The sequence below is a fragment of the Onychomys torridus genome, chromosome 19 (genome assembly GCF_903995425.1).
Source record: "Onychomys torridus chromosome 19, mOncTor1.1, whole genome shotgun sequence".
Lineage (NCBI taxonomy): Eukaryota > Metazoa > Chordata > Mammalia > Rodentia > Cricetidae > Onychomys > Onychomys torridus.
Genome location: NC_050461.1, coordinates 54,676,462 through 54,689,743, shown reverse-complemented (window position 1 = coordinate 54,689,743; position 13,282 = coordinate 54,676,462). Strand labels below are relative to the sequence as shown.

Genomic DNA, 13,282 nt, shown 5'->3' with positions numbered 1-13,282 from the left:
CATCAGTTGAGTGAGGAATTACATGACTGTACATGCCCCTTCCCCCAGCCTTGTAATTACAGAATTTCCTCTGATAGAAGCACTCCTGGGTACTCCTAAAATATACACACATGTACCCAAATGCATATGTATTTTTCTTTGAATTAATTGTGAGCACATTAGATTTTTTTATTTTTTTTTTTAATTTTTTATTTTTGGTTTTTCAAGACAGGGTTTCTCTGTGTAGCTTTGCACCTTTCCTGGAACTCACTTGTTAGCCCAGGCTGGCCTCAAACTCACAGAGATCCGCCTGCCTCTGCCTCCTGAGTGCTGGGATTAAAGGCGTGCGCCACCACTGCCTGGCTAGATTTTATAAATATAGCACTAAGAGGTCCCTAGTACCTATCATCCCACCTCCCACGGAAGTTAACATTTCATACTATATTCATTATCAATCACAGCCAGGAAGCCACAACATCCTGAACTAGGCACCAGGGTTAACATGTACTCAGTTCTCTTAAAAGACTTCCATGGTTTCTTCTTGCCTGGGTCCCCCAAATACTGTGACATAAGATTTCTTTTTGTCTTAATGAGTCTGAAGAACAATGAAAGAGAGACGGCTTGTCTCTGCTGTCTCCATGGCAATTCTGGTCCTGCGGAGCTTCAAGTGCCAGCTTCCTAGCCCCATCCCAGCTGCGGAGGCTTCCACGCTGCATTCTTCTTCTCCATCAGGGTGATTCACAGACACATGACAAGTCTGTTGGGGAGGTGACCAGAGAAGACTAAGGTCTTTCAAAGGTGAGTTGATATGTGGACTTCTTCCAGAATAACCTAGTTAAGGAAACACCACCTCACTGGACACCAAAGGAGTCCTCTGGGCGGGATCAGAAAGTGTCCCCGCATAGATTATATTTTAACCACTATGCTAACTGGGTAGCCTGTAATCTCTTTCCGGGAGCTGAGGGCTGATAAGATTCTCCCTCATTATATGGTTTTGGGGGCTGAGGAGCAAAGGCTGACACACAGCTGCCTCCAGATTAACCTGAACAAGTTCCTAAGGCATTTGCCATGATAAAGCAACCCGGTGGAAGCGGGCACCCAAAACAGGCCAAACTGGCCAAGAGCCTGAAGGCTGAAAAGGGACGTTGTGTGAGTCCTGACCAGATTGGTGGGCATCGTTTGCTTTCTTTACACTCTCTGTGTTGGTGAGAGTGCAACCATGTGTACGCCATAGTGCCTATGTGGAAATCACAACCTTGGGTATTGTCCCTTCTTCCACCTTCTCTGAGACTTCTGTGTCTGCTGCTGCATGCATCAGGCTATCTCACCCATTGAGCTTCTGAGGCTTCTGTCTTGACATCCCACTGTGTCGGGCTTGGTGTGGGTTCTGGGGATCTGAACACACACAGGCTTTGCACTTGGGTAGCAAGCTATCTCCCAGCCCCAGTGTTTTTACTTTGAAAGGACATGTCTTCCTGGGGCTCTTCCGGGACCTCGTGGGAGGGAAGTGTCTTAGGATGACAGCTCCCACTTCGCAGAGCCTGGAGCAGGAGGAAGATAGACCGCTGGCAGATGTAAACCTCAGACCAGTGACACCACATTACCTCAGGAGTCATGAGGGCCTGGCCACAGCTTCACCTCAGGTGAGACTGCAAACCCTACCTCCCTGTCTGTGTGAGTTAGGATTTCTATTGCTGTGATAAATGCCGTGACCAAAAGTAACTTGGGGAGGAAAGGGTTAATCTTCTAGGCCACAGTCCGGCAATGAGAGGAAGTCAGACAGGAACTCTGGGCAGGAACTGAAGAAGAGGCCATGGAGGAGTGCTGCACGCTGGCTTGCTCTCCATGGCTTGCTCAGCCTGCTTTCTTACATACTCAGGACCACCTGCCGAGGGTTGGCACTGCCTCCCAGTGGACTGGGCCTACCTACATCAATCATTAATTAAGAAAATGACCCACAGATTTGCATATAGGCCAATGTTATGGAGGCATTTTTTTTTTTTTTCAGTTAAGATTCTTACTTCTAGCTGGGTGTGGTGGTACACACCTTTCATCTCAGCACGCAGGAGGCAGAGGCAGAGGCAGATGGAGCTTTGTGAGTTGGAGACCAGCTTGGTTTATGTAGTTTCCAGGCCAGCTAGAGCTATGTAGGGAGACTCTATTTCAAAAAACAAAAACAAACAAGCAAACACAACCAATCAACCAACAATCACCCCAAACCAAAAAAAGATCCCCTCTTCCCAGACATGTGTAGATGTGTGTCAAGTTGACAAAAAAAAAAAAAAAAAAAACAACCAACACACACACACACACACACACAAAACAAAAAACAACCAGGACACTGTTTCTGTGAGGTTGGGTCTCCTGTTCCTTGTGTTTAAGACATTCCTTGTAAGGAATATTCCACCCCAGTATGAGGAGAAACCAGAGACTTCTTTTCCCTCTCAGAAAACATGCATGATTCTTGCCTGAGCCCATGCTGGCCAGAGCTAAGGCAATTCGGATTATCTTCCATCTTGTTTAGATGTCCTCTCTCCCAGCTCCAAGAAGAGCAGCAGATGACATACAGCTTAAGTGCAGAGCTCTTTCAGGGTGGGACATAGAGACAGGCGAAGATGCATCTTTTATACAATTCAGAACAATGTGACACACTCTCGTATGGCGTAAGTGAGCAGTACTTCATGAGTTAACTAAATAAGGATGCAGAAACCTCAGAACATACACACCTTGGTCATAGCATGGTGAGACCATTCCACCCTCTCCTCAGTGTCTGTCTGTATTTATTTATTTATTTATTTATTTATTTATTTATTTATTTATTTATTTGTTTGTTTGGAGGGAAATGGCTTATTTTGAATGACTTCTCCTTAAACCATGGGCAGAAGTCTCCCTAAGAATTGAATGAGAGATTTCTGTGCACATTCCATTGCATTACACTTACCCTGCATTCATGAGGCTCTGTGGAAGTCTGGATGCGTTCACCCACACTGATAGCTGAGCAGCACCCTCCTGCACTTTGCTCTCCTCCTCTCAGGATATGGAGCCCTGTGGCACCACAGCAGTGTTGTGTGCTGCCATGCATGGCTGTTATACAGATAGAAAAGACCAGAGAGTCCCAAGGACTGGAGGAGACACCCCGGTTTACAAAATAACATAGTAGAATCGAATGCATTCTCAAATTATGTTGGAGGGGGGGTGCACTTTCGTCAAAATTCCTTCCTAGGGACATAAACAGTGTTTCCTCCTCCTTCCAACAGCAAACTGAGGCATGATTCCACTAAAGTTCCCTCTGAGGAATGAGTGAGTTTGTTGGGCTTTCTTACAGAGCATTGGTGAGGGGTTATAGTGTATGGGTGCTCCTCCTCCAAAAGTCCAGAAAGTCTTTACTCAGCAGCATGGTGGCTTTCCCACAGTCACACAGATGGAAGCCACCCTTCCCTTCTCTTCCCCAGCCTATGAGAGCCCCTCCCAAAGGCCATGTTAGGTTAGGACAGAGTGGCTTACAGTACATAGTTGGGAGCAACTAGACACTGAGGTGAGGGTCTCAAGACCCTCTCTGACCTTCCATAACGGAATATAAATATTTGACAAGCCCAGCTAGGATAATCTTTTTGCAAGGGGACACAGCAGAATGCCCCAAGGTGACTGTGGCTGGGCTTGAAGGACAGTCACACAAAACAGGCACATACCAATGCTACCTGTATTATTTTTCTCATCACTGGACAAAATATGTGGCAGAAGCATCTTGGAAGAAAGATTTGTTTCCACTTAACGGTCCTTTGCTAGAGAGGCAGGCTCCTGTCTCTGGCAGCAAAAGCACCAGGCAGCTTGCTCACAGCTGGGTGGCCTACTGGAAACAGAGAGACCAGGCAGGAAGTAGAGAGGGACTATAATGTTTAAGGTCTCCCCCACAGCAACCCACTGGCACAGCTAAGCCCCGCCTCCAAAAGGGTCTACCATTTCCCAAAACAGCATCAGCAAGTGCAGGCTAGTGTTTAAATTCATGAGCCAGTGGGAGACATTTCATATTCAAACCTTTAATGTCACTCAAATATAAAAACCAAAACAACAGATAAAAAGTTTCTTGGGCATACATTTCTGACAACATTCTTATGGCAATTGGTCAAGGAGGAAGGCCAAAATAAGATTTTAAGTGGAAAGCAACCCTCACTGGCACACCAAAGCCATTATATATTAGTGGAGTCTGTTTTTATTTTCACCAAAGAATGTTCAGAAGGAGATAAAAAAGATCTGCTTGTTACTGACTTTTCAAATTGCTTCTAATTTATTAAACTGGGCCGACAGGTTCAAGGAAGGGGAGATGAGGCCGGTGGTATGAGGAGAGAGAAAGCTGTACCCTGGGAAGGCATGAACAATCGTCTACTCACCCCCATAGGGCACTGTGACAGGCCAAAGAACACAGTCCCCAGTGAATCGAGCTGGGAGAAGCAGTGAACTTTAGAAGGCTGCTTTACAGGAACATGGGTAACCCAAAGGCAGCTGCGTCACAGGGAGCCACCCAGCGCGCTCACCCAGTCACAGGCAGCTCCAGCGAGGAGGAGCATCTCCCAGGCCACTTCTCTCCTTGTATAAAACTGGGGCGGGGGGAGGTTGTGGATCTTGTAGTTGACTGAGCCTCCTAAGTTTGTTAGCTTCCTGAGTATGATGAACCTCCTTCCTCCCTCAAGGAAAAGCGGTGCACAGCACCCCAGCATGGTGCCCACCTCTCCCTCTCCATGTCTCACCGGGTTCTGCAGAAGGTTCGACCTGAGGCATCCTGACACCTGGTCCTACACTAATTGTCATGGGAAGGATTTTGCAGGCAGGAAAGAACGGTCGCTGCCTTTTGTCTTTCTATCACACTGAAATCGAAGTCAGTTTAGTTCTAAATATTTTCAAGCACTAAAACAGGAGTTTTAAAGCATTCTAGCCTCAAGACAGGAAAAAGTAGACCCTACAATTTACAGTTGAGATGACTGCCAGAGAGTGACACACACACACACACCCGTCGTCCTAGCATTTTGGCAGCAGAGACAGGAGGATCACTGTGAGTTTCAGGCTAGCCTGGGCTACATACAGTAGGAGACTATTTCAAAGCAATAAGAACAAATGAACAAAAAGATGCTCTGGCAACTGAATCTCACCACTTTCACTTCATGTCATGAGGTTACCATGGTACTCTGAGTTCAGATGGAGGGAAGGCCCACATTGGAAGGATATGATGAAAGGATGGGAAGCGAGAGATGACTTCAAAAAAATGTGTGTGTGCGTGTGCGTGTGCGTGTGCGTGTTCATGTGCATGTGTGCATGTGTCCTCAAAAACCGGAAGAGGATACTAGATCCCCTGGGCGCTGGAGATGCAGGTGGTTGAGGTGTCTGATGTGGGTGTTGGGAACTGAACTCAGGTCCTGTGGAACAGCAGAAAGTAAATGCTCCTAATTGCTGAGCCATCTCTCCAACCCTCAAACTGACCCAACACTGCACAGTAGGTTAGTGGTACCTCTCCGTGGTACAGTTCTTGCCTGGCTTCCTGAGTCTCACTCTACAGAGCAGTCAAGGAATAAAACGCACCAGAGGAGAGGTCATATAGTGCTTAAATTTGAAAGGATGGGAATATGGCAGCTTTGTAAAAATGGTATAACTTAATCAACTGATTAAGTCAACAGCAGGGGTGGGAGAGAGGTGAGGGACCCCCCAAAACAAAACCAACCGTTACTCACAACATGGAAACTGACAAACAAACTCATAAATATTAGGTAATACACGCATTGAGACATCGCACGCTACCCCAGTCCCTCGTCTGAAAACGGGAACAGTGTCCAGTTAGTTGCCGGGAAGGTCAAATGAGGCTGAGTATGGACCATTTGGCAGACTGGCGCATGGAAGGCCCTCGGCAAACAAAAGCCGTTTTCACATTTTCCCTTTTGGACCCCAAGACAAGGGAATTGAAGAAGAGGGAAGGAAATGAGAGGAAATGGGAAACATGGTGGCTGGGTGAGTTGGAGAGGGAAGGAGGAGAAAGTCAGGGAAGAGGAGTGGAGCTGGGGAGCGACTTTCACCACCTGTAGACTCCACACTCCAGCGTTTTGTGAGCTCCCTATTTGAGGTAATGTTTGCTCCTGCTATGTACAGTGGCTGGGGCCTCAGAGAATCATTAACCCCATTGGACTAGCTTGCTGGTGGATGCCTTTGATCCCCTTGAAGGCAACATCTGGGACTGGGACACAGTTTTCCAGGTGCTGCTGGCCAGTCCCATCATGGGCCATAAGGAAGTAGTCCTTCTCTTTCTCTTGTTTCTGAAATCAGGTAAGGTTTTGTTTCAACTTAAAAAAAAAAAAATTCTAGCCATATATTAAAAATAGATTCGCTATGTCTTTATGCATAGCTCATTTAACGGAGCTATTGGGCTTATGGGATTTTCAGTTCAAAAATCTCCCACTGGGGAGTTTGACATAGAAATTTAATTTTCTTGTGAGCATTGTTGGAGTAGGGATGAACAGGCAGAGCAAGCCACAGGTGGCTTTTCAAATCTAAATAATGGGAGATTTTAGCAGTGATGGTGGGCGGATATGACTAACAACTCTAAAGGCCATGAAAAGGGGATGTGGCTGAGTGGTAGAGTACTTGACCAGCATATGTGAGGTCCTGGGTTCAATCCCTGGTAGTGGTAGTGGGATTAGATGGTTAACCTCTTTGCTTAGTTTTCAGTGTGGCTGATTAGAAGAACAGTAGCTACCTTCTGTCTTCATATCACACTGGGATTTTCTGTCTGGTTTAAGGAAGGCTCTGCATAGGTACACATCTGCCTCTTAAGCCTCTATGAGTCAGTTTTAAAGGACAAATGTATTCAGTAGTTGAACAAATACCTATGTAGAGATTAGGGTGTGCTAGTGTGTGTGTGTGTGTGTATGTGTGTGTGCTGATACTAGCTTACAAAGCTAATGGCAGAGGTGGGTAACATGTTTTCCTCATTATGTAGATGAAGGACTCTAGACTTAGGAAAATCAAGAGTATGGCCCATGCTAGATCAAGAAAGTAAAAAGAAAAAAAAAAAATGGATTTAAATTAGTGCTTCCCAAGGAGGAATCTAATGTTCTCCATTTTTCAGTTTTGTTTAAGAGCTTTTTAAAATTCTCATTCTAAACATGGTCAGTAATTTGTTTTCTCCAAAGTAGTTTCACTGAAGTGATTCATGTGCTGTAGACGGACGGCACTCCGTCAAGGCACACAGCCTGGTGGTTTTCAGTAACATTCAGAGGTGCTCAACCATCACAATAAAAATTAGAATATTTTCATTGCCCCCCAGAGAAACTCTGCTCCCCTCAATGTGCCAGTCCTAAGTTCCGTTCATCTGGCTTCTGTCTTTACAGATTTGCTGTCTGGGCCATTTTGTAGCACAGCAACCATATTTCCTGCCAGCCTTCTTCATGCCAACAATGTTGAGGGGCTTGAGACAATCTGTAGATCAGAAAAAAGTCCAGAGGGGTGTGTGTGTGTGTGTGTGTGTGTGTGTGTGTGTGTGTGTGTGTGTGTCTCTCTCTCTCTCTCTCTCTCTCTCTCTCTCTCTCTCTCTCTCTCTTCTTTCCCTGTGTGTGTGAGAGAGAGACAGAGACAGAGAGAGAGAATCCCACTTCAGCCCATAGAATCTAAATTGTTGGAACAATAGGAGCTCAGGGGTCATACCCAAAGGCTAGAACTAACTTCTCTGCAACAAGTTAACATAGAACTGAGAGGGAGTCTTTCATAAGCTCTCTGTGAACGTATTTGCTCTCATTTTCTGCAGAAATGATTCGACTTTCATTTTCCTATTGTGCCAAAATATTGTGGGAGAGCAGGAAAAAAACACTTCTTCCACAGCTGTGTACAAACTACTGGTTTTGGGGGTTTTGTTTGTTTTTTTGTTTTTTTGTTTTGAGATAAAGTCATATTATGTAGCGCTGGCCAGCCTGGAACTTGCTATGTAGATGAGGCTAGCCTTCAACTCTCAGCAGCCTACCTCTGCCTCCTAAGTACTGGGATTAAAGGTATCAGCCACCAAGCTCAACTAAGATTTATTTTTGTACATACCATTTTACACACACACACACACACACACACACACACACACACAACACACACCATAGTGATGAAAAAGGACACTTCAATTTGATGGTAATACACACTGAAATAGTTTTCCTACTAAAATAAGTTTCCATATCAATACATTATATTGAACCTTATTTCTACATGAGCCCTGGAGGTAAATAGAAGAGGTAAAGACTTGGAGAGAAATTTCAAATATAAAAGAAAACATTCAATCCTCCTTGGGGACATGTCTTTGGAACATCAGCTCCTTGGGTGGATCTCAGCCACTGTACACCGTGAAACATGAAGCAAGACACAAAGCTGATGACCCAGAGAGCTTTCTCATCTTCATTATTATTGGAAACCTACTCTGCACGCTCCCCAGAACTCTTTGCACAGGTTAACCCAGCTCTGTCTAGATGCATGGCTCTTCTCAAAATGAAGACTGTGAATTAGAATAAACAGAGGCCTAAAATATCTATGTCTCCATCATCTCTTGTACCTAGCTCAAGTGCTTCGACAATTTAAAATGTGTCAGCTAGCCTTCCACTCTTCATTCAGGCTTCTAGTTTGGAACACTGAGAAGGGCTGAAGTCACCAAGGAGGAAGAGGGTAGACGACTCCCAAAGACGAGTCTGTATTTATCAATTGTCTTCAGGGTAGACTTCCAAAGATGAGTCTGTATTTATTAATTGTCTTCAAGGTAGACTTTCAAAGATGAGTCTGTATTTATCAATTGTCTTCTCAAGTTTCCCCACTTGCAATTCTGGTCACTCTTTAACCTGCTGGATCTGGCTTTGGTCCCCTCAAGAGGTCAAGGTTGCCATGTTGCCTAATTCCCTGAAGACTATGTTCATTAACCTCTCTGTACTCTCAGCCCTATGGAAACCAGGAGTGTTTACACGGAAAGAATGCTTGTGGGGCTCAGGCTTGAACAAAGTTGTCTAAGCTTATGCCAGCACCTTAGCCCAGGGGACACTCAACAGCTGTGCCCACACTCTATGGTGATAAGAGGGAAAGAAACCAACTCTGCCTCAGATTTCATTTCACACAAAAATCAGAGGCAGGTCACACACAGTAGCACACCCTCGTAATCCAGTACTTGGGAGGCTGAAGCAGGAGGATTGCCTTGAGTTCCAGGCCAACTAGGGCTACATAAAAAGACTTTGTCTCAAAGAAAAAAGTGAAGCTGAGTATTTGTACCAGGCTCTACTTTTATTTTTAATAACTTCCTCTGAAATGCCAGATACTTTCATCAAGAAAACAATCATATTTTATTGGGAATCATACATCATTGGCAGTCAGGCAGCAGCTTCCACATACCACTCTCACTCTGGGAAGACCAAATGAAAACCAAATTGCCACTGATGGCACCCTACTGGCTTATCGCAGGGCAAACAATGGTGAGCCACATCATTTATTCTTTATTTCAAGTTTCATATTCATACGGTTAGAGAGGTGGCTACATGAACCTCGTTTACTAATCTGTCAGTCTAGCTGTTCTTTCAATACATTGCAACCTACTGGAATAAAAATACATTATTATTATTATTATTACATTAAATTAATTTAATTTAAACAATAAATAAGCTATGAGACATGCGCATGCATGGGTTTGTACACACATAAACAGCCATGATAATAAACAATGTTGTCGTCTGACTTACTCAGTTTTCTTTTTCTCTTTTCCCTTCAGGCCAAGGGGACCCCCTGGATGGCTATGTCAGCACACAAGGGGCTTCACTGTTCAGCCTCACCAAGAAGCAGGTAGAGGCAGGGAGCATAGCAGATTGCACAGCTAAATGCGAAGAGGAAACAGAATTCGTCTGCAGGTATCAGCATTGCCTCTGTCTCAAGCAGAACTCTGCCTGCCCGAGACGATTCTTCTGAGGAAAATAAATTTACTCATCCATTTATTAACAAAAGCAGAATTCAGGAGGGGAAGGGGGCTGGCAAGATGGCTCAGTGGGCAAAAGTCTTTGTCTCCATAATCCTAAGGACTGGACTTTCATCCCTAGAGCCCACATAAAGGTGGGAAGAGAGCCACAAAATTGTCCCCTGACCTCCACATACATGCTGCAGTACAAGTGTCTGTACTCACACATTATACACATACTAATAATAATTAAAAAAATCAAAATTAAAGGAAATTTAAAAATAAAACCGAGGAAAGATGGGTGGGGGTGGAGAGATGGCTCAGCAGTTAAGAACACTGGTTGCTCTTCTAAAGGACCTGGGTTCAATTCCCAGCACCTACATGGCAGCTCACAACTGTCTGTAACTCCAGTTCCAAGGAATCTGACACCTTCACACCAATGCACATAAAATAAAGTTAAATAAATTATTTTTTAAGAAATGAGGAAAAAGGAATTTATAGGCCTGGAGTTTGCATATGACATTTAAGGCTCATAGTAACAAGATCTGATTAAAGTTTATTAGTGTTCCATTAAAAAGAAAATCCCTCAGAAGAGGCTGCAGAGATAGCTTAGTTAGTAAGCTGCTTGCCTTGCAAACCTAAGGACCCAGGTTTGAGTCCCAGCACACATGTAAAAGCAACAGGAAGTGACTGAATCTTAGCACCATAGATCCCTGCACCTCATTGGCCATCCAATCTAGCTAACGAGGGAGCTCCAGGTTCAGTGAGAGACCCTGCACAAAAAATACAATGGAGAGATGGAGGGGGATACTTGATGCTGACATTGGGTGTGTGTGGGGGGGCAGAGAGAGACAGACAGACAGAGAGGGAGGAAGGGGGGGAAGGGGGAGACAGAAAGAACGAGAATACAGAAACAGACCAGAGAAGCAAAAAATTCATACCTACACAATCTGGTGTATTTGTATTTATGCACTAATCAAGTTAAAAGAATAAGACAGGTATTTCGAGGCATTTCTTAGTGCAAAATCAATGCAGGTTCTGTAGCGGTTCAGAGGAAAACACTGTGAGGAGTTGAGAGAGTTGAGAGTGTCATCAGGGTCAGGGAGAGGAGGGAGGTGAGCTAGGCTTTGAGCAGAGGGATTTTGACAAGGCTGCATGAATGTGGAGAGGCACTCTAGGCAGGGAGAGAGGCACAGCACTGGCCTGTGAGAGGATCACAAGACCAACTTGATTCAAGCAAATTCTTCAGGCAGGTGATTAGGCTGAAAGATGGCCACCTTTGGCAATGAATGCCAATGAAAGATGGCCACCTTTGGCAATGAATGCCAATGAAAGATGGCCACCTTTGGCACCAAATGCCGAGTTGAGCCTGTATGGCAGGATCACATAGGGGAAGAGAAGTAGGAAGTTTGGGTTATTTTCTATAGCTGTACCAGAACTTCCAAGACTGGGCAATTGATAAAAGAAAGAAGATTGTCAAATGCATGGTTCTGGAGGCTGAAGTTAAAGCCAGGCAGCTGTACCCATCAAGGGCCTGGTGGTCAATGGGAACATGGCAGAAGACCAGGAGAGCAGGCAGATAAGATGCAGAGGGCAGGAGCCAAGCTGTGCTTATCAAGCTTGGAGTAAACAACTCAGTCCCACAGGGGTGAGTTCTCAGCACCAGGAGAATTGAGCCATCCTTTCAGGATCTGTGGGTCCTTCTTCACTCCATCATCAGCTCCTAAAGGCCTCATCACCTCTCAGCACTGTTACAGTGAAGACCACGCATCACTCTGAACTTGGCTGGGATCAAACCTCCTGAGGAGTGGCGGAGTACAGGGGCAAAATCTAGACAGGGAATTACAGAAGTCTGATAGGCAGACCATCTCAGCAAAGGGCTCCACGCAGAATCACTTCTTCCCACCGCAAAATGAATCCCTGTCGCTAGGGAAAGAAAGCAAAGCAGTTAGACATGATGGCATATTCCTGGGGTGGGAGGATAGAAAGTTTGAGGATGGCCTGGGCTAGACATAGAAATATCAGGCCCAGTAGGTACTCTGTCTCAAAAAGAAAGGAGAGAGAGAGAAGAAAGGGGAAACAAGGAAGAAAGAGGTGAAGAGAGCCCGCAGTGATTGAAACAGATTGGCAAGGGAGAGCGACTGCCATGCTGACATCCTTACCCTTAGGACTGTATCACACAGATACTGCAGCAAAGCTGACAAGGGGCAACCATTCTGGGGTCCAGTGAGAGATGCACTCACTAGTGTAATTAAGGCACCCATCTCCCGCAGGTCATTCCAGTACCACAGCAAAGAGCAGCAATGTGTGATCATGGCCGAGAACAGCAAGGCTTCCCCCATCATCCGCATGAGAGATGTCATCTTATTTGAAAAGAGAGGTATGCCCAGGTCCTTCCTTCCCTTCCTCCTTTTCTCTTCTGTCCTCCATTTATGACACCAGAGAGCATCACAGAGACACTGAGCTCTGAGTTAGAACAGGCTTTAATATTTGACCAATAATGTCAATGTGAACCTGTTTCTTCACATCCAAGGACTTGGTTTACAAAATCATTTCTGTCTGTGGAATAAGAAACTTGATTTTGTTTGGAAGGGGAGACACGGAGTCTAAATGCTCCTTATGACCTTGGCTTCTGCTTCTATAGGAGGACTGTCCCCTTGGACTCCCACATTTGAATTAACCCCTTGGCACAATAGACACTGATATTTTCAATCCTCAGTAACATTTAGGTATGGATAAAACTTACTTCTATTTGGCTTTCCCCTTCCTTTGTTCAGGGGCTATATTTTCCTCACTTTCTTTACATTTTAAAGATGCATAAAAGTTGTGATTTCTTTTCCAGTTTCCTTTGCAACAAGCCAGGAATCTCATGGTTTAGAGCCTTGAGTGGCCCAGACTCCAATGGAGTATCATTTTAGGAAGGCAGAAGTGTTATTAAATGTATACAACTATATAATTTATGCCATTTAAAAAGCTTCTCCTATGCTCTGCCGCTGGTTAGGTAGTGCAATAGGACCACTGATAGAAACAATTTAGCCCTCCAGATAATTTGTATCAGGAGTGCTGAGGAGTATGAGAAATATCTGATTTCCTGCACTCTTGATAATGTTTCCCATTACAAAGCCTTTAGGTTGGGATTATTTCCCCAACCAGCCCACCTTCCTAGATTTAATGAGAGGCATCCCTGGTACCCCTTCCTTGCCTCAGTGTGTCTTTAATTCTTGAGATAAAAGTGTCAACTGAATTTAAACCTCATCAAGGGAAGACTTAACTCTTACATAGTGAGGAAAGGCGAGGATAAATAGGCTTGCCTACCAGTGCCTAGGGTGCTTTCTGCAGACTGCTAACATTTAAATGTAACAC

General features: G+C 44.8%; 1 protein-coding gene across 1 annotated transcript in view; it reads left to right on the top strand.

Annotated features, from left to right (window-relative positions):
• The first annotated feature begins 6,183 nt into the window (after positions 1-6,183).
• Positions 6,184-13,282, top strand: part of Plg (plasminogen) — a 39,430-nt gene continuing 32,331 nt past the window's right edge. The window contains exons 1-3 of the mRNA XM_036169265.1: positions 6,184-6,285; positions 9,740-9,875; positions 12,193-12,299. Coding sequence (XP_036025158.1) covers positions 6,237-6,285; positions 9,740-9,875; positions 12,193-12,299 — 292 coding nt within the window. The 5' untranslated portion in view covers positions 6,184-6,236. The remainder of the gene's footprint in view (positions 6,286-9,739; positions 9,876-12,192; positions 12,300-13,282) is intronic.